Source organism: Cynara cardunculus (genome assembly GCF_001531365.2).
Source record: "Cynara cardunculus var. scolymus isolate 2C chromosome LG 5, CcrdV1, whole genome shotgun sequence".
NCBI lineage: Eukaryota > Viridiplantae > Streptophyta > Magnoliopsida > Asterales > Asteraceae > Cynara > Cynara cardunculus.
The window spans coordinates 14394232-14421818 of record NC_037532.1 but is presented as its reverse complement, the minus strand read 5'-3'; the positions used below and the strand labels follow the sequence as shown (position 1 = coordinate 14421818).

The 27587-nt window shown below is 36.2% G+C and overlaps 2 protein-coding genes across 5 annotated transcripts; one reads left to right on the top strand and one right to left on the bottom strand.

Moving 5' to 3' along the window:
- The first annotated feature begins 3013 nt into the window (after positions 1–3013).
- Positions 3014–7676, top strand: LOC112512520 (UDP-rhamnose/UDP-galactose transporter 2-like). 3 transcript variants are annotated; one of them, XM_025118524.1, is made up of 6 exons: positions 3014–3142; positions 3244–3447; positions 5162–5346; positions 6185–6385; positions 6959–7126; positions 7229–7676. In XM_025118524.1, exons 2-6 carry the CDS (start codon positions 3318–3320, stop codon positions 7553–7555), a joined length of 1011 nt encoding a protein of 336 aa, XP_024974292.1. In that variant the 5' UTR covers positions 3014–3142; positions 3244–3317; the 3' UTR covers positions 7556–7676. The 3 variants fall into 3 exon arrangements, with proteins under 3 accessions (XP_024974292.1, XP_024974290.1, XP_024974291.1); XM_025118522.1 differs by having other exon boundaries at positions 7226–7676; XM_025118523.1 differs by having other exon boundaries at positions 3014–3146; positions 7226–7676.
- A 2983-nt stretch (positions 7677–10659) lies between these two features.
- On the bottom strand, positions 10660–27380 carry LOC112512635 (peroxisomal nicotinamide adenine dinucleotide carrier-like). 2 transcript variants are annotated; one of them, XM_025118698.1, is made up of 12 exons: positions 27225–27380; positions 27057–27143; positions 26770–26844; positions 26005–26135; positions 22777–22831; positions 22072–22224; positions 21134–21202; positions 20943–21050; positions 20551–20619; positions 11063–11117; positions 10767–10982; positions 10660–10730 (listed from the first exon to the last, which is right to left on the bottom strand). In XM_025118698.1, exons 1-11 carry the CDS (start codon positions 27303–27305, stop codon positions 10792–10794), a joined length of 1074 nt encoding a protein of 357 aa, XP_024974466.1. In that variant the 5' UTR covers positions 27306–27380; the 3' UTR covers positions 10660–10730; positions 10767–10791. The 2 variants fall into 2 exon arrangements, with proteins under 2 accessions (XP_024974466.1, XP_024974465.1); XM_025118697.1 differs by having other exon boundaries at positions 10660–10734; positions 10771–10982.
- Positions 27381–27587: the final 207 nt, after the last annotated feature.

Sequence of the window (27587 nt, the reverse complement as noted above, 5' to 3'; positions counted from 1 at the left end):
GCACACACACACATGTGTATATATATATATATATATATATATGATGCATTGTAATACCATTGTGGTATCACCGGAGGACGATAGTCGGAGAGAGAAGAGAGGAGAGTTTTAAAATACCAAAAATGTCCTTACATTAAAATTTTAATTCAAAATTACCAAAATTATATATTCCCTAATTTATCTATTGATTTATGGTTAAGATTGGATCTCACAATTACCATAAACTAATTAGTTCTCATTTAATTAGGCCCATATATGTATATACACACACTCTACCTTACAATTGCCATCCCCACACATTCCTAAGTACAATCCCAAGCATCATTACACAAAGCACAATCAAACCCCCTTTGATCTCTGCTATCGCCACCGAAGTATCATCCATATGTACATCAAAAACGTGAACATGTTAAGTCACATGCGTCATCAATTACATCGGGTGTTTTTAAGTTGCTCACACCATTCATCCTTGCGTCTAAGGGGCCTTAAGCCGGTCGTTAAATGCCTTCACCTGATAGTCACGTGAGGGCCATTTTGGTCCTCTTAAAACATTTTTTTTAAATGTACAAGTATGTAAAACTTGTGTACAAACAGTTAAAGCATTAAAAACAAATAAAACCCACTTGCTCCTATTCTTCGCCCCCTCCCCTAGTTCCCACTCTTTAAAAACGCTGGCCACAACGAACATCATTATGTGTCATGGCTCACGACTTGTGTCTCATGTCACGTGAAGCCTGAGGCACACCATGGTGTAATGTGTGGTTTAAGTAATACGATATTTGATTTAACTTATCTTTTTAATGTGCTAATTTTTAATCTATAATTTAATTTAAATTGTTTATTATCATTGATTAATAGGAGGAAGACTTATGTTTATGTATATAATATTATATATGATATAGAGATTTGTCACCGTAAGTCACGCTTTTAAAAACACCATAACTTCGTCATGACTTCCAAAGCTTGAGGCTTGGTCTTTCCGCCACGTCATGTCTCACACTATTTAGAACCTTGCTATTTCTTCTTCTTCTTCTTCTTCTTCACCTCCATCGCCTTATCCTCCCATTGCATAACACCAAAAACTCGACCTGCCATTGGCCATGCTAGAATTTTGAATGTATTTATTGTAACCTTTGGAGTTGTAATGATTAAATAGACCATGTGTTCATCTCCCGTACATAATCCAAATTAAATGCTCATTATCGTTCATTGTTTCAGAATTGATTGCTTTTCTTGTTGAAATAGCCAGAGGGTGTATGATTTTGTAGCGTTATTTATCTATACTATATTATAAAACATTTGACAAAAACTTTTAAAAACTATTTTTTATGCATGAAGTACTGTTTATTGATGCATATTACTTAAAATTCAAGATTACAAGTAGATTGTGCTTAAGTATAACTTATTAAAGCTCTGTCTTTGAATTCATGTAACTAACTGCAGATAAACATAATCAAATACAGAATAAACATCTCATTTTAAATATAAAAAATCTGAAATATAATTAGGATGATAATTGAGTTCGAACAGAATACTTAATGATTATTTTTATAAAAAAATATATTACCTTAAACCTAAATTAAATTACTTTGTTACGTTAAATTAAATTATAATAAAAATTTCGAATTAAAGAAATTACAAAAAACTATAACTTTTAAATAGTTAATTTGATACTAATATTGATATATATATTTTTAATTTTTTTATGATATTTTTCAAATATAATATTCAAAAATAAAAATATTATCGCTTTCTCAAAAACATAATAAACCGTATTATATCGAAATATGTAAAGAATAAAATGAAACATTGAAATCGAGATGTGTCCCGATATATTGCACGAGTATCGTTCTAGTACTTCTTAAAAATGTTTGAAATATTTGTAAATAAGTTTTAAACATTTATACAAGAACATCAATTATAAAAAAAATAAGAAATGACTAAAAATGCTTGAGAAGTTAATGACCGTTTGAGACCGAGGACGGTGTGTGTAAGCAAATGAAAACAAATATTGGTCAATTTCAAATTACAATGATAGTTAACGATTTAAATAAATCAATAAAATAAATGATATACGTTAACTTATACATCTTAGTTGTACAATGAAATGATATTTCTACATATAATACATTTCTATTTTATTTATTTGTGTCGGTATCAATTAATAAAATGCTTTTGACTTTTGATGGCTCAAGTTTTGAGTGAAAGAAAATATTTGTTTAATAGCATTTTCAACGGCTATGTTAAATTGAAGAAAAATTAGGCATGACCAACGGGGCGGGTTTTGTAATCCCCGTCCCCGGCCCCCGGCCCCGGCCCCGGTCCCCGGCGGGTAAGGGGATTATCATTCCGTCCCTGGTCAAATTCTAGCAATCCCCGGTCAAAACCCGGTAAACCCCGGTCAATCCCCGGTAAAAAATATGCTTTAGTTTGATTATGCCGGGGATCCCCGGCCCCGACCCCGGTCCCGGTTTGAGTAACATCCCCTGTCCCCGGCCCCGTCCCCGGTTTGAGTCTACCGAGGATCCCGGCCCTGTCCCCGGGACCCGTTTTAGCGGAGAATCCCCGCCTCCGTTCGGGTCGGGTGAACCGGGTTCTCCACCGGATCGGGGCAAATCACCATCCCTAAGAAAAATAATATTTTAATATTTTTGTTGCTCCAACAGTTATACCATCTTTAATATTAAAATGGATAAAAAATGAGAGAGATTATAAAAATCTATAAATTCAAAGAAATCTCTAAAACTTTTGTTAAAAAAAGAGAAATAATATTTTAATCATATCCGATCAATTAAATTTATTTTAAGTTAACTGAATAGGAGAAATGAATAATATTTTATTAATATAATTAATATTAAATTGGATGCAATTTTTTTAGCATATTTATTATAAAAAATTATAACATAATTAATTGAATAATTTATAGTATAGCTGATAAAAAAAACTACAGCGTACTGGTACATGTAGATAGATATTTGAATTTGAAGTAGGTGCATTGACATGTAGATCGCAGTGGTTGATACCTTACGTGAGCAATGTGGGGGGGTTTTGCATTTCACAGATGCTTCCATCTTCAGTTCTTCATCATCAGGTCAGGGTTGCATACCCATCCCAATAAACGAGATGCATCACTAAAAAGCAAGTAGGTTGTTGAGCATTTTGCTAATTTTTCCCAATCGCCGTTTTCTTTACGTTTTCCCCTTCAATTATAAATAGTTTTGCCCCTTTTTCTTCTATTTGCAGTGTCACAGATCTCGATTCGAAATCTGTGGTTCATCAATAGGATTTGACTACACACTTGTGTGAGACTGAGAGAAATGGAGAACGAGAAGAAATCTTCACCCGTCTCTGATGTGGGTGCATGGGCTATGAATGTTATAAGCTCTGTTGGAATCATTATGACCAACAAACAACTCATGTCCTCCACCGGTTATGCTTTCACCTTCGGTCAGTCAGTCTATAAATCCCATCACCAAAACCCTCTCTCCATTTAATTCATTGCTTTTTCTAGATATGCAGTTTCTGTTATTGTTTCCTTATCTTTACAGAGTGATGGGTTTCGATAAAGGATGGAAAGTTTGGTCTTCTTGGTGGGTATATGGGTTTACTGATGATCAACTCACTTAATTTGAATGTTAATTGTTATTCATAACTGATTTGTTAGGCACAACTGCTTGTCTATGGTGTATGGATGTCATTTATGTATGTTCTGGTTAGATCATGAGAGCAACAGGTTTCACTTAGTATGTTTCCAAGCCCTGTAATTTCTCTTCTTGCATCGCCTTCATTGAAATGGATCAATACAACTGCTCAGAACAGAATTAGCTCATTGCAGTTTAGATTTCCGAAATCTCAACTTGGGTGGTTGACATGGTTATTTTTTTCAAAGAGTAGTCACAGATCTTTAGTGATTATACTTGGTAAAAATATTTATAGGCATATGCACTACTGAACATAAGCAATGACATATGTTATCTATATGTGAAGCTTTAGATGTTTGTGGATTGCACATGAAGGAAGTGGATTGCATTCTCTAAGTTTATCTTGGCTTCATGGAGTTCTTTACTGCAAGCATTATCTAAACCGGGGATAAGATCATAAGAGGATCTTTCTTGAGGTTGCTATAGCTTTAGAGTATGTTCTGTACATGAGGTTTTATTTAGTCTTGCTTCTCATAGAAAGAGTTTCTGGAGTTTCTTTCTGGTTTAGCCTAATTGATTTTCTTTACATAGTGACGTTCGTTCCATGTTCTGTGAAATAATCATTGTCCTCAATTTGAGTTGCAACCTTTTGAGACCTGTTTGATGGCGATTTGAGTGGCGACATAGTACCTAGAACTTGATATCAGTTGGCTGTTTTGATATTTACTTGATCAGAATTTGTGAATGCCCTTACTTACACTGTATGAAAGAGCATATGGATGGTTTCATTTGTTCACAATATGTGTGTGGATCAGTTTACCACAATGGACATAGATAGAAGGATTTAGATGAAACAGGGTCATTAGTGATTGCAGTCAAATGATGACTCATTGTTGAAGGTACAAAATTTTGATAATCTGTAGGAGAAGATTGGTATGCATCTATGTATAACGGAGTTGAATAGTTTTAGAATGATGTGTCTTGATTTGCTGTTAATTGGAGCTCTATAGTCCTTAGATCAGGTAGTGGCTGATGTTCCATTATTCCACGTATAGTAGTTATTTAAATGGTGGTCCTGCAATATCTTGTGTCCTGTCTCGAGAGGGAGGAATTTATCTCCTCAGCACAATTGATGTAATCACTCTTCTTTTTTTCCTCTGCTAATATGAGGCATTGAAAACACAATTTGTTGTGGTGAAGATTTATGAAGTTGGAGTTTCGGTATTGAAGCACCCAAATTCTACCTCTATTAGATGCCATTTATGATTATAATTAGGCAACTAAAAGCAAAAATTTATGTGCAATGGTGTAATTTTGTTGCCTGATAGGGGTATGGGAGAATCAGGGTGCCTTGCATTCAACATAGCTATATGGTCATCTGTCAGAATGTAATGATAGTTGTCTCTGAAATTTTCCAAATGTTGTTTCTGAACTTTGTGATTGTGCAACGAAAATTAGGATTTTATTTCATAGATGCCTCTCATTAACTGGGTTTAGTGTGATATTTTGCTTTTCTCCAGCCACAACATTAACAGGATTCCACTTTGCTGTAACTGCACTTGTGGGGTTTGTATCAAATTCTACTGGCTACACTGCATCAAAGCATGTTCCATTGTGGGAACTCCTCTGGTTTTCAATTGTTGCAAACATGTCCATCACTGGGATGAACTTCAGCCTCATGCTAAATTCAGTCGGATTCTACCAAGTATGGATTCTTAAATTACCATCCATGCACATATATTACTATTAAGTTGAAAGAATCTTTTATGCTTCCACCTTGATACTTGCTTATGTTTTAGATCAATATATGAGCTGTGTCCTTCACTAGGAGTTATGTTTTAGAATCTAAGTATATGATAAGCTTCTATCTATTGCAGATGTTAGTGGTAATTTTCGTCTTCTTTGCGCGATTAATTTCGTTTCTTTTTGTAGTGAAACAAGACTGACTTTATAAGTTAACTGAAAGATCGAGTGGCTGTTGTTTTGCTAGCAAGACCTTTTCACTCTTTCTCAGAGGGGACTGCATGCATTGTGGACCGTTGTACTGTGCTCTCCCTTTTTCTTTTCTATGTACCTTCTCCAGCTCATTTGTGGGCAAGCTGCCCGTACGTGAGACTCTAATATTGACCATTGATTATTAGATGATTTAGACCTTCCCTATATATGTATGTGTGTGACATTGAGAAAGGAGAATGGAAAATTAATGCAATTCCTCATTAAAAAAAAGCTGAAATTTATTTTTGAACAAACCATAAATTACAATCATCTGTAATCATACAAATCTGTATGTAAATGACTAAATATGCTAAATTGTTGTGATTTTATAGTAATTACGTTTTTCCAACAAGGGCCTTCTGAGAGAAATATGTGAAAATTATTACAATCACTCGTACTAATCTCTCAAGCCACCCCATTCTAGGCCAGTTTTAGAGTTATCAACAAAAAATCCTTATCCCATACACCCACCCTCTCCTATGGGTGGTGCATGGAAAATTTCCACTTGTATTGTAGCTAATAGCGACATTGTCTTTTATGTGCTGTAGATATCGAAACTAAGCATGATTCCGGTGGTATGTGTAATGGAATGGATCCTTCACAATAAGCATTACTCAAAGGAAGTTAAAATTTCTGTTCTGGTTGTGGTTATCGGCGTGGGTGTTTGCACTGTGACTGACGTCAAAGTTAATGGTAAAGGCTTTATATGCGCTTGTGTAGCAGTTGTGGCGACATCATTGCAACAAATTGTAAGTGCATGCTCGTTTAGTTATCTTTTTAATTTGGCTAGTGTGGTGCAGGGCTTTACCTGTTTGGGGTAGGGTTTTATGAATTTTAAATGCCGGACAGAACCGTTAGGGAGTGTTTCCTTTCTGATTGTTAGTGTCTTTATGAATTTTTTTTCTGGACTTTGCTTCGGAAGATGAAATATAGTCTCAACTAATGGCTTGATTTTTTTTGCACTTTGCTTTGGAAGATGAAATATAGTTCTCGCCCAAATTTTGACCATACTACCATGTATTTTTTGTCTTAGAGGGGTACACTATTCTCTTTTATCTGGCAGTAGGGGCATATTTACTAGTCTTCCATTCAGCACTAGAACTTGCCATTCCCATGGGTTTGTATCTCTCATCATGCTTTCTTTTTAGTATATCTCATCTCTGTATGTTATCTTTTTGGATATTTGGAAGTGAATTTTTTTTAAAGTATATAACATATTTTATATACGGCAAATGCAACAAAAAAACTCAGACACTGTCCTCACCATTGGAAGTGAACTTGTTTGTTAGTTATCTGAGAAAGATTTGTGATGTGTTATGCAGTCGATAGGGTCATTGCAAAATAAGTACTCGGTTGGATCATTTGAATTGTTGAGTAAGACGGCTCCAATTCAGGCCCTCTCGCTTCTTGTATTTGGTCCCTTTATCGACTACTATCTGAGTGGAAATTTTGTATTAAGTTACATGAGGACCATATCTTCTGGAGCGATTGTAAGTGTCAGAACTAAAAGCCGTTTGGACTTTGGAATTTTTTTTTTTGTGAAATATTCGTGCTATAATACTAATACTAATAATTGGTTGAAATTGCAGTTGTTCATACTCCTTTCATGCTCCTTGGCAGTTTTCTGCAACATTAGCCAGTACCTTTGCATTGGGCGTTTCTCAGCAGTTTCGTTCCAGGTTTTAGGTCATATGAAAACAGTGTGTGTCTTGACCTTGGGCTGGCTCTTATTTGATTCGGAGCTGAGCTTAAAGAACATTTTGGGGATGCTTGTTGCAGTTGCTGGCATGCTTATTTATAGCTGGGCAGTGGAGCTTGAAAAAGCAGCAGCTAGCTTAAGCTTAACCCAAGAGGAATTAAATTTATTGAAAAACCAGCCTCCTATCAAGGATTATGAGCTTGGTCATGAATCTAAATAGATTAATTAACATTATATTTTTGATATTTATTTCAGTTGTCATTTGTACAGTGTACAATGAACACAAGCTATTTATATTCCTTCACTTAATTGTTGAATTGAATCACCTTGCTCAAATTCTATTATGCATGCATGGTTTTATGTATGTATGAGATTCAATCTCATATATTACATTAGAATTTTGATTTCTAAGCACTTTTATTAAAATATTATGTAGAAAAATCAAATATCTTCTATTTTCTCCGTAATCGTTTTTGGATATTGATAATGATCACTTTTTTGATCCAATCTTCCACGATGAAATCATTGATAACTCTATAATCTCTGTTGTCTAAATCTCATTTACGAATATGAACATCGATGTTATTTTATTGATCGTTTGAAATGGAAGCAAACACAAATGATCTTATGATCCTAAGGAATCATCATCAAATGGTGATAATCACTTGTATGTTGGTTCATATGTGAACTTCTGAACCATAACATAGATTCATACGTGAATTTTAATGGTAACTTGTATGTGATAAATTTACAACTTCTAACCTATATTTATATTTGAACTTGTGAATCATAACATAGCTTTACATGTGAATCTTATTTTGTAACTTGTACTTACAATTTATAAATTATAACTTACATTCATATATGAATCTTTGATATATATATATATATATATATATATATATGATATTTACAAAAATTAAGGAAGTGTTTGGGAATTTGTATTGCTTATAACCCTTAAGGTCTTAAGCCCTTATCCCAATAACCTTTAAGCCCTAAACCTCTTAAGTGTTGATCCAACAGAAATATAAATTAGAAACACCTCTTTTCCATTTCCATTCAAGACCCTGATGATATAAGATAATAAAAGCTAATATAGTACCAACCAATTCAATAAAGAAACAAATCTATTCCGGATCGATCGAAAGTTCGATTCTATCTGAAAAAATTGTTCGTAGGAAAATGGACCAAACGAGAATTTTTTTTTACCGCCAAAACCTGTGCCCAAATACTCACTTCCGGGCATTCATCGAAAGGAGATATACAGAAATATAAATTAGAAACACTAACCCTAGTCCCTACGTCCGTGCTTCAAGTTACGTCTTTCTAAGTTTCTCTCCATCACAAATTTACAATTCACAATTTCAATTTTCAAAGATTCCTTCATTCCACGATATAAATAACTCGATACTTTCCGCATTCAGTTCTAGCTATTTCTGCACAAATATTTCACATTTTCTATGATCATCTCTATTTCAGGTATTCGGGGAATCCTCCTTAATAGACGAAATATCACAAGTACCGCCTCGTCCTGGGCCATCGCACGGAAAACTATAACCGAAATCCTTTTTATCCCGTCGGTCCGTCCCTTACGGCTTTAGCTAGTTAGCCCCTTGCGGGTTTGAAATACCATGGATTATTAAATTGTCCATAAATTTAATAAGATTAGAAAGCTAATAGTCATAAGGTGATATTTGTAATCAAGATTTAGGACTTGTTTTTGTGTTACTTATAGGGGGTTGAAAGGATAGCATGTTGCAGATACTAAAAGTTATGTTTCTCGCTTTCTGTAGCTCTCAATGTTTAAGAAGAATTATGACCATCTTTCCAAGGACACATACTTTGACATATGGAAATGGGAAGTCTGTTGCTCGTATCAAACTCTTGAAATTTGATTCCAAGACTTGCGGATTTAGATATATTTTTGGATGATTATAATAACGAATGACTTTGTCGGGTATATTTTTAATATTATTTATAATATTTCATTTCCCAATTTTATGAATTTTAGTAACCCGCCAACCCAACTCAACCCACCCTAACCCGCAAGGGTTGGGTTGGGTTATACTTTTGAATGGGTTGGGTTGGGTTGGGTTGAGATTTCCCAAACCGCCATAATTGGGTTGGGTTGTAAAAATGTCATAAACCGCCCAACCTAACCCATGTTCACCCCTAGATACAAGACGAAGCTTTCAGTCAACGAACATCAAGGATCACTTGGTGTAATCAAGTAAGGGGCCGTTTACCAAATGCTTACTCGGGTAAGCGCTTATCAAGTCACATTTTTTTACCGGATGAATATGAAAATAATCAATAATCTTACCAGGTAAGAGCGAAGGCACGAACCGAAAGTCTTATCCGGTAAGTGATGACGACAACTCTTACCACGGTCAGCGCTTACCGGGTAAATTATTACATACGATGTCGTTTTGGTAGACTAAAATCTTACCCGATAAATAAGAACTTCTTATTTGTGAAAAAGAAAAGAGAAGGGGATGGTTGTCTAATAGGGTAGTATGGTCGTCCCCTGTTGGGATGTACTATTAAACCTAAATTGGGGTTATCCGCTAGAGTTGAATTTTACCGTTAAGCGCTTACCGGGTAAGTGTTTAGGTAAACGGCCCCTTAAGTTGAATTAATGTCAAGTTTAATTTACAATTTAATTTAAAAAATTAAGTTGTCTAATGGTTTTTTATGAAAAAAGCTATAAACTTATCCTAATACAAAATGGGGCATACAAATGTATGTGATGTGAAATAACGGTAATACATTTTACTAACGACTATATCATATTAGAGGTAGAGGTGCTCATGAGTTGAGTTGATCTGGTTGAAGACATTTGAACAACCCAACCCGATGCTTGCTGTTTGAAAAAACTTAACCTAACCCAACCCAACCCTACCCAACCCAAACCAAACCAAAGTGCAACCCCAACCCAAACCGTACGGGTAAAATAATGAGCATGTCTTTCTAATACTCTTTGCAACTGAAATGCATGCCTATAGTAAATATGTAGACTGTAGAGAAACAAAACAATAATAAGGGGTTGTTTGGTAGTCGCTAAATGGTTTAGAGCAAAACAATTAAGTGATAAGAATGATCAAAAGGCTCTTATTATATAGTGCAAAATGAAATATAATTATTTGGTAATTACTTACAACGAAATTAGGGCACCGAATGGTTAAGGGAGACTCATTATACAAAATCATTCAGAAGGTTTTTAGAACCATTAAGAGACTGACTTTTTTGCCAAACAAGATCCACCTCTTAACGATTAGAGACTGCCTCTCAATGAAACTATTAAGAGATAAGCAAACAACCCAGACAGGAAACTAATGACCATCTATCATACTAATTAAGGATGGATAGATTATTCATAACATGTATGTATGTATGTATGTATGTATGTATGTCTGTATGTATGTATGTATGTATGTACAAGGAAAGTAGATTGTATTACTTGATGGGGTGTGGGTTTGACTTTGACATGGTTAATAATAATACTGAAAAAAGGTTAACAAGCTCCTCCTTAATCATGAAAAGTACAGAGGCTGCAAATACACTCTGTACTATCTTGGTGCTCATTCCTTTGTAGAAGCTTGACAATCCTTCATAATGTATCATCTTTACAATTGCATCCATCGTACCTGATTACGATTCATATTATAATTATAAAATATCATCTAAAAATGAAATCCAAGTAGAACCACACCAAAACAACTTCTACCTGAATATCTCAGTGAATTGTTTCTGCTGATTTCTTGCTTTGCTTGAAGTCTTGACTGTCAACATAAGTAAATGAGCTCAAGTTTTAATTACAAGCAGATTTCATGTACAAGAAGAATATGGGACAAGCTATAGACTATCACTAGAAACCCTTGTTGGTACTTGTAAAATCAGAGTGATGATAATATATGGAGAATGTGATTCAGGGTTGAATGCAATTTTTATTGACAACTCTGCAATACATACAAAAGCTACGGCTATATACAGATCCACGGTATCAGGTAACATAGCTTGTACCATCGATAGTTTCCCTATCTAGTTTGATATGGAATTAATACCGACAAATAGGAAAATGATACAATAACACTTTCCTTTCTGACACTCCCCCTCAAGTCAAGTTGGAGAGTCGATAACTTGTGAATCATAGGAAAGAAAATCTCTTGGTTAACACACACACTAACTGATTTGCAGAGTCCACAAAGTTTGTCTCCATATAGCCATCTTCTATCTTGTCTCTTATGTAATGGCAGTCCATCTCCATATATCTGGTGTGCCCATGACAGTTGATTGGCAGCTACAGGTTATCACACTATAACGAAGTTGGCTTAGGATGCAAGCAAGATGCCCAAATCCTTAAGCAAGCACCCACCATGTCAATTCACAACACGTACCAACCCTTGCAAGATATTCCGCCTTGACTGAAGAAAGGGATACTGTTTTTTGTCACTTTGATCTCCATGAGATTAAGGCTGGTCCTAAGAACACAACATACCCTATAGTTATGCTCGTAAGCAGACATCCTAACCGATCTAAATCACTGAAAGCCCTAAGCTTCAAATTCACTATTGGGGAAAAGAACAATCCTTAGCCAGGGCAAACTTCAAGAGCCCTTCCCTAGTTCATTTAGTAATTCTTATTTGACAGTCGTAAATTACACTCCATTGGCCTATCAGTTGGGGAGGCTCTAACAGCCCTGCATCTAGGGGTATAAACGAGTGGAGTCGAGTCGAGTAGTAGGTTATTCGAGTTGGGCTCGGAAAAAAAAATACCAGGCTCGAGCATGATTCGAGCTCGAATAACTTTTTTAATTTAGGGCTCAAGCTCGAGCTCGAATATTTTTTGAATTATCGAGCTCGATGCTTGTTTATGGGCTCAAACTCATGATCTATTAACTCGATTATCGGCTCGAGGTTGATATATTTTATATTTTTATTGTATGATTTTATGAACATATATGCATGTTTGGCTCGAAAAAACATTTTCTTGAATGGCTCGGCTCGACTCGAAAAGTTTAATCGAGTTCTCGAACGAGCCTAGTCAAACATTGGTGTTATGAAGCTCGGCTGGATAAGTTAAACGTGATTTATTTTGTGTTCGAGATCGACTCGAGCTCGAGAATTATTAAGCTCGAGCTCAAGATAAATGAGCTCGAGTAGCTCGTTAGAAGCTCGACTCGCTCACACCCCTACCTGCATCCTTTAATGATCTCTAATGCATACTAACATCAGTCCTAACGAAGTATTTCAAAATGCCAAGATCCTTAAGACTAAACATCGGATCAAAAACTTGTTAACATAAGCAATGCCCATAGAATCATGTCATCAACATGTATCAACAATAGTATTTGACTAGATCCTTCATATGGTTTCCTCTCTTGGAAAAAGTTCCTGTGTAACGAGCGAAGTTTTCCTATAACGCCCATCAGGCTGTTCACTTGTTTACACCCCAATAGACCACACTCAGTAAGAACCAAGAACATATTTCTGCTGAGATAGAAGAATCCTGTGCGAGAACAGGATACTTCTATCCCACGTAAGTAGCAAAGCCATCGAAGATTTGTAACTTGAAATGTTGAGAAGTAGTAGTATATGGACAGAAAACGAGGACGTGATTATATCACTATCCTTAAGAGATATTAGCCCCACTAGGTCGTTGATGGATTTAGGCTAACTCCCTCCTAGGACCTCCTCGAATCTAAGAACCGTAGGCAACGATCCTACAAGTCCTTCTCATGATCATGGTATAGAGTGATTTAGTGAAGAAGATGGAAAAGAATATTAGATTTCTAAAGAAAGACAAATACCAATATTTATAAGGTCCCAAAAGATGCAACCTTTCATGAAAAGGTGCAACCCTTCATGAAAAGGTGCAATGGTTCATACCCAATTCGGTTTCCCTCCAAAAATAACCGAAAAAATGTTAACCGAAAGCTAATGGAAAAGTTAACTGTCGTTAAGTCTTAGGACCAAATAATTCAAATGCATTTTATTTTATAAAATAAAAATACTTTCTTCACTCCTTGTACTGAGACAAAGCCAAACAAGTGATAGTGATAAAGACTATCATGTTCCAACAATCCCCCACTTAGGATTTATCACAAGCATCCGACTTTCATGCTTAAATCAAGGTAGCTTTTGCTTTGAACCTTAACATAGTGTATACCTCTCAAATAGTCCAGCAGAATCTAAGGCGGCTTAAAGCATTTGAGCCATGATTCCATAAGTTGAGACTCGGAAAGATAACACACATGACAAGTCTTTTTATGATCATGAATAAGGGAGCACTATTATGGCCATGTGCTCGTCCCAGTTTCATAGACACCCATAAAAGCAAAACATTTGCTTTATACTGGAGCGGCACCACTCCTTGTGTCTATATAGGTGAATCCCCTTTTATTACCAAAGGAGTACTTCATTAAGAGTATAAAACTCACCCTCAATAAATTATTCATTAGTTTAGTGAACTAATGTCTACGTTGGGATCAATAACTTGTTAACCTATAAGTAGATTTAAGTCTAAGGGGCCGTTTACCAAACACTTATCCGGCAAGTGTTTACCGGTAAAACTTAACACTATTATTTACTTACCGCGTAAGCTTTTAGTCCACCAAAACGACATCGTATGCAACAATTTACCCGGTAAGCGCTTACCGTAGTAAGAGTCGTCGCCCTACTTACCGCGTAAGACTCTTGGTCCTTGTCGCACTCTTACCGGGTAAGATTCTTGGTCTTTACCGTATTCATCCGGTGAGGTAGTTTGACTTGGTAAGGGCTTACCCGGTAAGCGTTTGGTAAACGACACCTGAGTATAGGGTGGGTTTCCGTTATTGCCAACTTCAATCAATGGGTTTTAAACCCATATCTCTTGTAGTTCCAAAAATCATATCTCTTGGAAGACCTTTTGTAAACGGATCCACTAAATTTCTACAAGAGCGTACATAAACAATAGTAATAATTCCATCAGAAATTAATTGTTTCACATAAGCATGTCTAAGACTAATATGTCTAGACTTACCATTGTAAATATTATTGTAGGCCCTACATAAGGTTGCCTCACTATCACAGATTAAAGAAATGGCTGGCATTGGTTGTGGCCACAACTCTATAACCAATAGCATATTTCTAAGCCATTCTGCTTCCTTACCTGCGGCAGCCAAGGCCAAAAATTCAGCCTCCGTGGTGGAATGAGTAATATATGTTTGTTTCTTTGAAGCCCAAGAAACAGTACCCCCACCAAGGGTGAAAATCTAACCAGTTGTGAATTTATTGTCACTTCCACCCGTAATCCAACTAGCATCCGAATAACCCTCAAGTACTTCTAGAAAACCTCCATAGTACAAATCTGGTTCTTTTAAGATATCCTAGAACCCGACCAATGGCCTTCCAATGGTCCTTATTCCGATTACTTGTAAACCTTGAAAGTTTACAAACTGCGAATGCAATGTCCGGTCTAGTGCTATGAGTAGCATACATAAGACAACCAATGGCACTTGCATATTCAAGTTGTCCTATAGCTCTACCACTATTCTCACTTAACTTACATGATGTTTCATACGGGTATTTGCTTCTTTAATGTCTAAATGTAGAAACTTATCAAGAATTTTATCAATGTAATGAGATTGATTTAACATATAACCCCCACTATGCCTTTGTATTTTAATGCCCAATATGGTATCTACTTCATTTAAAATCTTTCATTTGAAAACATGAAGACAAAAACGTCTTAGTTTCATTTATACCTTGCATATTGGTTCCAACTATAAGTATATCATCTACATAAAGGCATAGAATAACACCATATTCTTGAGTAAACTTAGAATAAATGCATTTATCAGATGAATTATGAGAAAAACCATTAGAAAGTATAGTAGCATCAAATTTCTCATGCCATTTTTTAGGTGCCTGTCTTAACCCATACAAGGATCTCTTCAGTTTACATACTTTATTTTCATTTCCGGGCAATATAAATCCCTCAGGTTGTCTCATGTAAACTTCTTCATCTAAGTCCCCATTCAAAAAGGATGTTTTTACATACATTTGATGTATAGGTAAATTATGAATAGAAGCCAAGGCAAAGAGTATTCTAATAGAAGTAATTCTAGCTACCAGGGCATATGTATCAAAGTAATCTACTCCTTGTCTTTGACTAAAACCTTGTATTACTAGTCTGGCCTTGAAGGTTTGAACAGAACCATCAAGATTTAACTTAACTCTAAATATCCACTTGCACCCAATTGCCTTGGAACCGGGAGGTAAATATGAGATTTCCCCGGCATTATTGGATATAAGAGAATCCATCTCGTCATCAATTGCCTCCTTCCAAAATGCTGCATTTCTAAAAGTCATAGCTTCCCGATAAGTTTTTGGTGCATCTTCTACATGTAGAAGAATAGGTATTTTATTCAAGACTTTATTGTTCCTATCTCCTTCAACTAGAAACACAATTTGCTTGAGAGTTAATAAAATTTGGACTTAGATTTATATCTTTTTTGGCTCTTTCCCTTCTTCTAGGTGCGCTAGACATTTTAAGTAGTTGTCTCTTATTATTAGAACAAATTTTGGAGTGGGAGTACCTTGTGGGACAACTTGATCCAACTTTGTTGAATCATGTCGAAATTTATGTTCAAAAAATTCCACATCCCTTGGTTCAACAATAACATTGATATCTAAATTTAAAAGGCGATATGCCTTTGAATTTTCTGCATATCCCACAAATACACTTTTCAAAGCCTTGGGTCCAAGTTTTGACATTTTAGGTAAAGGAACCTTATAATAGGCCAAACATCCCCAAACTTTGAAATAACTTATATTAGGTTTTCTACTTTTCCAGATTTCATAAGGAGCTACTATGAGTTTCTTTGAGATTACTCTATCGCTTACATGACAAGCCGTGAGTAGTGCTTCACCCCACAGATTATTTGGTAGATTTGCGTTCACCAACATAGCATTAAGCATGTCTTGCAAAACCCCATTCTTTCTTTCTACTACACCATTTTGTTGTGGTGTATATGGAGCCGTCATTTGATGGATTAAACCATGACTTTCACAAAAGGAAGAAAATTATGAGGAAAAATACTCTCCACCTCTATCACTTCTTAGTTTTTGAATATTTTTGCCCTATTGAGTTTCGACTTCGGCCTTATATCTTTTGAAAGCATCAAAAGCTTGGTCCTTAGATTTTAGTAAATACACATAAGTATATTTAGAACAATCATCAATGAAAGTTATGAAATATCTATTTCCTCCTCTAGTTAGTTGTCCATTCAATTCGCATATATCCGAATGGACTAACTCAAGAATTGTTGTGTTTTTATCAATCTTCGGAAAAGGTTTTCTTTTCATTTTTGCTTGAACACATATTTCACACTTTTCATTGTGATCATTATTATAAGAAATAATTCCTTGTTTGGACATGCATTTCATTGTTCTGTAATTTATATCTCCTAGTCTATGATGCCATAAACTAAAAGATGAACATTCAATATTAAAATTTGTAGAAAATAAAGAGTCAATGATATAAGTAGAAGTAGTAATTTTTTTTTTATTGATACTTAGTTTGAACATCCCATCGGCAAAATAGCCTTTGCCTACAAACACACCAGCTTTAGATAGAATCACTTTATCAGATTCTATCACAACTTTTATACCACTTTTACACAACTTATATGAATACTCTCCACTCTTCAGTCCTTCTTGTGATTCCTTGTAGTCCTTGAATAGAGATTGTCGTTACGAACATGCGCCGTTGACCAGAATCATACCCCCAATCATCAGAAAAGGTAAAAGATGCAATATGCGTTTCTTGAATCATGGAGATATGTAGTTCCGAAACCATAGCAGTGAGTTCAGTCGTAGGTTCTGACAATTCAACTATGTTTGCCTCTCCACTTCCATTCTTCTTGTTTCCTTGGTCAACTTTCTTCATAGAATTCTTGCAGAATTTCTTCACGTGCCCTTTTTCACCACACTTATAACAAGTGATTTCAAATAAAGGCCTTTTGGATTCCTTGCAAGTGTTTGTATAAGAGGATGAATCTGCCTTTCTTTTCTTGCCTCGATTTTTTCCGGAATCAACATAGTTAACTTTAAAAGTAGATGCACCATCCAAATTCCGTTCACGAATACGAGTTCCCTCTTCAATTCGTAAATGTTTTTGAATTTGATCTAAAGAGAAATCCTCTGAAGCGTGCATCAATTTTTTTTAGTAATTCCTCCAAAAGGCGGGCTTTTTGGTAATGATTGCCCCAACCACTAATTTATCAGGAATTTCTATGTTGAGATTTTTGAATTTGGAAATAAGAATCAGAAATTCGTGGACTTGGTCCATGATTGAAATATTATCTTTCATAGTAAATTCAAAGAATGTAAAGGTTATGAACTTATCTGCTCCTTCCTTTTCGGTGTTGTATTTCTCCTCCAAAGCGGTCCAGATTTCTTTTGCAGATGTAATAAGTATGTAGAGATCATACAGCCGATCAGTGAGGGTTTGTAAAATATATCCTCTACATAACATGTCATTATTTTCACGTTGCCTTTGCTCCTCTTGATTCAGTACAGCAGTTTGTGGTGTCTCCAAAACGTAATATACTTCTGCAGCAGTTAAGAGAAACTTCATCTTCTCCTTCCAACGGGTAAAATTCATTCCATCCATTCTGTCAAGTTTGATTGAATCTTGACAGATAATCTTTAGCATTGTACTTGAAGCATCCATGAAAATATTCCTTAAGTTTGTTGAGTAGTAGTATATGGATAGAAAAACGAGGACGTGATTATATCACTATCCTTAAGGAATATTAGCCCCACTAGGTCGTTGATGGATTTAGGCTAACTCCCTCCCAGGACCTCCTCGAATCTAAGAACCGTAGGCAACGATCCTACAAGTCCTTCTCATGATCATGGTATAGAGTGATTTAGTGAAGAAAATGGAAAAGAATATTATATTTCTAAAGAAAGACAAATACCAATATTTATAAGGTCCCAAAAGGTGCAACCCTTCATGAAAAGGTGCAATGGTTCATACCTAATTCGGTTTCCCTCCAAAAATAACCAAAAAAATGTTAACCGAAAGTTAACGGAAAAGTTAACTGTCGTGAAGTCTTAGGACCAAATAACTCAAATGCATTTTATTTTATAAAATAAAAAAAAAACTTTCTTTACTCCTATTGGGACAAAGCCAAACAAGTGAGAGTGATAAATACCTATCATGTTCCAACATGAAATTGAGCTTGTAGAAAGAAATTGTTTCAGGTGTAAGATTTGGGTGCCATCATCTCAACTTCTCAAGTGATAATAATGCACCTACACAGACCACTAGTATGGTTCATCGATCATCATGGTGTCTAAAGAACATAGAATAATCCTGGAACTGCGAGTCATACCAAACTCTTGGAGAAGAAACCATGGTCTAGGGAACTATTTCAGACCATACAATGAATGTCACAATCGACATACCTTTATAGTCTCCTCAATCAAACCCAGTTGGCAGTTCCCTTGACGCCTCAAGAATGTCATTAAGAAGGACGTCCTTGACATCCAATTAATGGAGCAGCCAATGGGTAATGACAACCAAATCTATACAAATGCGAATAGACAACATTTTAGCCATTTGAGGAAAATGTCTTGCCATAGTCCATATGCTTAAGAATAAGCATTTGCAATCAAGTTTCACTATGAATGCACACTTACAACCTACTTTGCGCTTTTCACAAGGAAGTTTTCCAAATCCCAAGTATGATTCTTGTGTAGGATATCCATCTCTTCATGCATTGCCCTAAACCATCCTCGACGATTGAGAGCCCCGATCACATTCCTAGGAACAATATAACCATCAATGGTTGTTGTGTATGCCTTTTTGGAAGGAAATTAATTGAATATCTTAGGGAGAGGGGAACCAAGTAGGTCATAACGCTCAATATGGGGTGGTAGAGGACTAGAGGTGTACGAGGTATCAGGTCAGGGATTATATTAGTAGGCGATGAGATGCGTGTATCAAGTGGTGAAATGGGAGACTCACCAGAATCATGATGCATAGGTAAGGACTATGGGCTCTTAGGCACTTGTCTTTCGTGGTGCAAACATACATCTTTGTAGCTTTTTGAACTGAGTATCAGTTAGTATTGTCTGAATAGCAACATTTGGTGCTTGGTGCTAGTACTGATACTAGGAGGCGTAAGATTGGAGCATCAGAAGATTGAAAAAGGGTCATCAACAGGATCTGTTGACAATGAAGCACTACTAATAGGTTTGACAATGAAGGGACTTAACTCACTAAAGGCGACATCAACACACGTAAAATATCTACGAAGGGTTGGATTATAACAATGATAGCCTTTTTGGACATGTGAATACCATAGGAACACACACTTGATGACTTGAGAACTAGTGCTGCAAGTTTATCATGTCTATCCAAATATTTAAGGAGTCTGGTGAAGGAGTACCTTTTGAATAGAATGGAAAAAGGTGTCTGCCCTTTCAAGACAAAAGATGACATACGTTTAATCAGATGATTATATCATCAACTGGATGAACCAAAACATGAACAAAAACAGTAACTAGAGTGAAGAGTATTAGTGTTCAAAATCTGAAACAAACAGCCTCCAGGAGACAGCAAAAGGCAACAAGTGGTGGCAGGACGTCCTCAGGGGGTTGCAGGCGGCTCTGGCACTTATTGCGGCAGTGACTTCAGCAGTGGCAACACTAGGTGTGGCAGCAGCAGTGCCTTGGTCAGGCAACCACTGCTTTTTTCAGCAATGGTGGCTGAGGTTCCGGTGGCAATAGCTAAGTTTCCGAAGGGTTCCTGCTACGGTGTTTAGGGTTTGGCAAAATTCCAGTGACGACTAGGAGGTTCTGGCAAATTCTTGACGAAAGCTGCTAGGGTTCCAGCAGATGCCCGGAGACGGCTACCAGGGTTCCAGCGTCTAGGGTTCGGGCGCCGAAAAGTGGTTCTAGTACCATGTAACTTATCAAGTGATATTCATCTAGAAGGAACAAATGTTGTTATCCCCTTAAGAACAAAATAATAGAATCTGAAATTCTAGGAAATTTAATGATTGATTCAGCAGAGCGGTATCAGCTACAAAAAGTTGGAAGTTACTACATTTAGGCATCTGACGCAAAGGAACCATCGACACCACAAAGAACAATGTTTTCTCCTCATTATCCTCTAAGAAAACTGAATCATAATTTAAAAAATACTGATTTATGGTATTACCTTGACAACTAACAAGGGGTACGTTGTTACAGTTGCTCCAAGTTTGGCAATGGCACCTACTAAAAACACCTGTTCACACATGGCAAAAGAGAACAACTTGAAACAGTGTCTACAAGACTAATAATCAAATGTGCTGGTTTTAAAACTAGGGCAGCTAATAAGTCTAAATTCCTATTAATAGTGTGTTATAGAAGTGGTGAGATTAAAAGTTACATGACAATACTTTTTGACCAAGACCAAGATCACATTCAAAAACTAAAAAACTTTTCCATACTGATTTCTACAAGGGACCATATTCAGTAATCGTATATCCGCAGTCTGAATGATGATAATGATTAGTGCTCAGGAATACAAGTTACAGTATAATATATTACACAAGGTTCTTGTTTTACCTCCAGAGCAGTAACTTTTGTTGAATTCTGCTTCTTATCAGCTCGTTTCGTTTTCAAGTGCTTTATAGAGCTTTCGTAAATCATGAACTGAATTGATGGATTGCACACCTGTCATGTCATTTCCATTCTTTTTTAGCAGTAACATAAGTTTATGCCAATATCCTTATGCTTTGAGGGTTAACCAGCCTAACCATGATCATTGTAGGGATAATGCCTTTCCAAAATCCTAGTATTCCAGCTTCATTATAAACCTCATATGCCTACAAATTGCAGAAGACTTTCATACAAGGAAAACATGCTATAAAGAGAAAAAAAATATGAGAAAAATGTTAAATCAAATAACCAAATTGATGTCCTGGTTTATTTATAGAACTAAGGTATGGCTGATGGTATATTTTCCCCATATCCGCTGAAGCCTCAATTTAATGCCTGTTGTGGATAAAGCAGGCTATGGGCCCATGGAAGAACACCTTTCAAGCCCTATTCCATTGCAGCCCGGCGAAGAGCTAGGAATTGAACTATATATATGGTCAGTAACAGAAGCTATAGCTTTCAATTGCAAGGCTAAACTAGAAAATAGGATGCATCTAAAAGGTGGTTCTCATCCCAGTGAAGTCAGCTTTTGTTCAGCATCTATACATACTTTTAGTCTAGAATTCTAAAATAAATAATACAATTGGAAGCAGCAGTTGTACGAGAACAAGAAGAGATCATAGTCCTGAGGCTGTCTCTTAAGCAAAGAGCCACTTGCTGCCTTTTATTTTGCACATAAGAGGTGCACGGAGCCTAAGAGAAAAAGACATCTCCGTCCTCTGTTTTATGCATATTCCTAATGGCCTTCTCTTCATTCATATCCTAGAAAAAGAGCTAAAAAGCAACCATTTTCTTCATCATGTCCTAAACAAATTGGAAGCAGGACACCATCACCAGCTTGGTAATCAAGTTACAGCACCAACTATTTAAGCTAGCCTAAGTGTGCTTTTTCACCTATTCCTCAACTATGACCCTAATGTGTGGGTCCTTCTCTAATGCTTTCCACTTCAAAAGGACACGATTTGAGAAGAGGCTGCTGCACAATAGAATCACCATTACATGATGCTAAAAATATGGATATGTTAACAGTACCAACCGCATTCAATGTCCCATAGGGATTAGGCTTCATTGAATCAAGTTCACGCAACTTATCGTGCAAAGAAGAACCTATCAAGCTGCTTTCAGAGGATTCCTTTAACAAAGCTTCTTTCTTTGCTTCCATAATCTTCTGTTCTGCTTGAGTATGAGTCTAAATAACACATATTAAAGGATATCAACTGAACATTTATTTGCACATGAAATAAATAAGGAACTGAACAGAGACATCCCCCAAATATCATGTATAAGGTGAAGACTATTGATACATATTAGATTCTCAAACAATGCTATGAAAAGATACAAGTCATAATCATAGAGCCACATTTATTTTCTCAAAGTTACCAATATGGAGTGCACAACCATCGGTGACTATATGTGGTTTGACGAAAATAAATGCTAAAAGGAAGTACCTATGTGACACATGGCAAGCGACAAGGTTTTTCATTTGACAGGATTCTTAAGTGACATAAAATGGAAGTATGTGATGCCATATACAAGTGTAACCCCTTATCCTGTTTCTTTAGTTTAACAACTACATCTATCTCAAAACTCTAGTATTCTTTAAAGATGAGATCAATGAAAACTTATGGAAGACTCGCTTCCAGAATGGAAACTAGCTCCCGTCTTGATTACCAACAAACATAATAAACACCTCAATGGACACTAACAATAACATTTGAGTGAGTTCTTATTCTTAGGATACCTGCATACGTGTCACAAGCACCCATATGGGGTTTGTTAGCAGTACATTCAACGACCTGAAAACAAGGAATTTTGTAGTAAGATACTATACAAACAAAATTAATTGTGCATCACTGCTGATAGGTAACAGTTTAATCAAGTAAAAGCAAGAAAACATTGAAGATTTTGGCAAAGCCGAAGCTTTAGATTATCTTCTTCTGACCATAAATGCAAACTTATTTTTCAGAAGAGAAAAACATCTTTGACCACCTTTCAAACATCAGCAGCACTGTAAGGGTATTCTATGGAGGCATCTTCAGTTAAGAAAAAGGCCATTTATAGAAGCATTTTCAATCTCTGAACGCAACAATTCATTGACCTTAACTGAATAAGGCTTTTGTTTCTTTTATTTACATAATGGTGTTATTTTGTTTACATAGAAAAAAGATAATGAGGGGGACATAGATGCTACAGCCTTACCCTTGTAACACTGTAGCCTGGCTAGAACATATAGAAAAAATAAATTAAACATCTATCTATCCAGCTTGAGCTAACGGTAAGTTGGTAACATATCCTAAGTTCCTAACACATGGGAACTATTTATGATCCAAGGCTAACATTCATGAATTCGACTTGGTAGATAGGTGACGAAGTGCCTAAATTTGATAGAGCGTTCACTGCTGCATTTGCCTCTCTCAAGATGTTATGAATTTCGTGTGTAAGGACTCCAACCTCAATACTTGTAGGATTGCCTGCTTTGTCTCCAACAATCTCTGTGGATAGACGGATTCACCAAGCAGAATCTGGACTACAACATTTGCATCTGATTCAATGTTTAAGTAATCTAACCCTTGCCATCTAAATAGCTTAATGCCAAATTTTGCAGCCAAAAGTTTGCTTCCAAACTTGTAGCTGTATCTACTCTGGTACTTCTAGCATAATTGAAGTACCCTACACAGTTCTGTTATATAATGCCTGCTCATGCTATGCCGGAGTTACCCATAGAAGATCCATGAAAAATTAGTTTAGTCCAAGGATAAGGAGGCAGTTTCCACATCACATATATCCACCAATTTTATGTCTATTTGGAAATTGATAGCAATCCCTCCTGTATAAATATCCGGATCAACATACTTCTTTGCCCTAAAGGTAGAGCCTTGATTATATTAACCATGTGTTGCAAGATTTTTTTGTTAAATATAATCTAGATATTGCACTTGTCCATCATCTAGTGCCTTATTCAGTCCCTTCCATGTGTACCAACAAATTAAGGATGAGAAAATAGCATAATCCCACCAAGAATCCAGCCAGTCCCTCATGTCAACTACAACTAAATAGTGTACTAACACATTACCGCAGTCGAAGCAGGAGGAGGGCATACACTGAAGCTGTCCCAAAAATCATCTGAAAGTAGTTTAGGTGGTCCCTCAATAAATATTTCAGCATATTGAAAGTAGTTTAGCAAGAAGGTAGGTGGAGAACACGAACTTCATTGCAAGCAACCTTTTTGATGAACAAAGTGGATATCCATTTTAATGTGTATGGGATTACCAAAGAGGTAAGTTGCATCAACATTATCACAATAAACTAGTATAGCCTTTCTAACAAGACATTGTAACTCCAAAAGTGCATTGTGTAGCCAACAGGTTTCTGCAACCACATTCGCAACCTTGGAGAACATCTTAAATTGCCCAACCATACTCTTAGGAACTGCTTGAGGCTATATAATGAATGCCACAATCGACAAACCTTTGAGGCCATATCCTCAATTTAAAAAAAATTCCCAGGCGACAACTCCACTACAAGAATGCCATAAGGAAGACATTATTGATATCCAACTAAGGGAGCCATTGTGATTAATAACAAGGGTAATACTTATACGAACAAACATTATCTTCGTCACTAGAGAGAAGTCTAGTCATACTAAATCCCATAAACCTGGGAATAACATTCACAACTAGGCTTTCAACCAATGCAATGAACTTTCTAGATTAAGCTTCACTGTAAACACCCATTTACAACTTGCCTTGTGTTCTCCTGGAGGAAGTTGTTCTGGATCCCAACAATGATTTTTCTATAAGGTATCCATCTCTTACTACATTGCTTTAAACTATCCAAGGTGATTAAGTGCCTCCGTCACATTTTTGGAACCAATATAGGTATCAATAATTGTTGTGTGTTAACCCAACCTTGCTCGAGGTCAAGGGTTCCAACCTCACCAAAGGTGGAGATTGTGTGTGGATTTTCATTTGCTGCATGTAAATATTATATACTTAAAAAGATGTTGTAAACGCGTGATTCACTTAAGAATGATAGTAGGCAAGATAATTTTGGATGAGGTATCTTGTCCAAGTCTTTATGCCTTTTCAGAATGTTATCAAAGAAATACTGAGAGAAGCATAGGTGGATCATAAGGATTTATATGTTGGTAGTATAGGTGTATCAGGTATTAGCTCAGTATGTGATTCAAGCTCACTATATGACGGTAGGTGTGTATCAAGTGAGTAATGGAACATAGGTGGGGTCTTTGTCACTTGTCTTTGGTGTTGTTTGACATATTATTTAGCGAATTCTCTACCGTATGACACCCTCTGATGCCCATACTAGAATGCATAAGAATAGGGTGTCAAGAGATCTAAGAACTAGATTTGGTGGTGGACTACTAGTGGTCTATACAAAGAAGGGACCCGACTTATTGTAACATTGGGGTAAATAAAATATCTATGACAGATTAGACTGTAAGAACAATAGCCCTTTGAGACATGCAAATACTCAAAGAACACACACTTAACATGTGATTCAATTTTATTATTTCTCAGGTAGTGACCATGGACATAGGAGACGCATCAAACTATTTTAGGAGTAAGAAGAGAAGGGGTGTCCATTGGAAATAATATGAAAATGTGTCTTTCCATCGAGACCAGGAAAGGACATATGACTAACCAGATAATTAGTTGTAAGCTACTGCATCGGCTCAAAAACTTTGTTACACACTACAACGGATCGTCATAGTGCAAGCCAAATTCAGCAAATGGCGACTTTTTTCTTTCAGCAATAACATTCTGCTTGGATGTACACATATGATGATTCATGTATAACACCATGCTCAGATATAGAACTTGCGAAATGGATATATCGCGAATAAGCTCTCATATTGGCATGCCGATTGTCTCCTCAGCTTACAATTGGTAAGAGAGTGAGAAAATGTTGATATCTATCTTAAATTTCGTGTTGAAAACTAACTACTTACCCGGCTAAAGCTGCCACAACAAGCCAGGAGAACATGCCAACCGTGCCATCCCCATGACCCTTTCTTTTATTGGCCGCTGCAATGGATTCGGCTTTATTTTTGAAAACTTGGTAAAAATAATAATAAATACCCTGGCAGAAGCAAAAGAATATCGTTGTTATCATATGATAAGTGACACTCATGAGGAATTACAAGCATTAAGCAATAAGCACCTCGCATGTAGTTTATGGGTATTAAACAAAATGAAAAGGGTTTTAATCCCTGCTAAATAAATACTCAGCATATGGTTCCCCACTTATGGCCTGGTCCATGATCAAAGCCCCACTCACTTGGTTTATATGTTTCCTTTCACTGCCATTATTTTATGACCAACAAGCTCCCAAAATTCAGACTATTAGATTAGTTTTTGGCGGTTGTATTCTAAAAAAATGCTAAGAAAAGATTCATGCAAGCTGAAAAGGATGTCTTGTTTTGGAAACTGACAGAAGGTAAATTGATTCCTTTGCTCTTTGTATCAATCAACAGCCTATATATACACAATACATCAAAGGAGCTAAAAGTACAATGATCCTAAAAATCCACAGGCAAAGTGAAACTTTACATAAATGACAGAATATTCTGAGTTCCAGAAACGTTATAAGTCATCTAAATATGCAAATTTGATTTAACTATGGCTGAAATTTCTGGGTGATGTGGAAAGGCTATAAAGCCAGTCTTAAATTGGGATGTAAAAGCCAATAAAACAAAAGACACAGGATGTAGCACCTGTGATGTAGCAGTTCCAAGCAGAGAAGGCTTAAGGCCGCTGTATAGTCCTCCAAGCCCTTCACTTTTAATTACCTGTTGAAAAGAAAATTTCACTTTACAAGTTACCTTACCCTTCCGTTAAATCATGGAATCCACTTTCCAACGAACAAAGGAATACTATATAGTGAAGGTGAGCAGAGAAACTTGTTAAAATTTCAAACAAAACGGACTTTGTTTTTTTCAAATGAATTTTCCACAGATTGGACATTGATCGTAGAAGGCAGAATAAGTAATGAAAGATAAACCTGAAGTATTTGAACAAGTGTACCGCCAGATGATCCCTGAGACCGAGATTTCTTTGCGATTCTCTCTGTCTGTTGGCGTGTATTCACCTTGAAAATACAAATTGTATTGTTGTTGGTTAGCAGCAAGTATTAAAGAAGAAGCCGAGAGAGAGAGAGAAGAATAGGTACCGATTGGAGAGGATATGTGATGATTTGAGCAATGATACCTCCGCCAGCGCCGGCGAGACCGTTGACGACGGCGTTAGACATTCCAGTCCGTCACCGGTTCCTAGAAGAAAGTGTCTTTGATATCTATATATGAAATATCGTTATCATCATTCTGTAGGCATGATGATAACGAGTATGAGTGGTGTGTGTAACAAAAAAGTACAGAAAATTCTACTTCCAACTTCAACTTCGGATTAGCGCCAACATCTAACTTACTTTTGTATATCTTTTCAATAAATTAACCATTTTTCATAACTAATTAAATGATGATGATAACTTTAGTAACTAATTCAATATATGATATTCTATGTATTTTTTTTAATA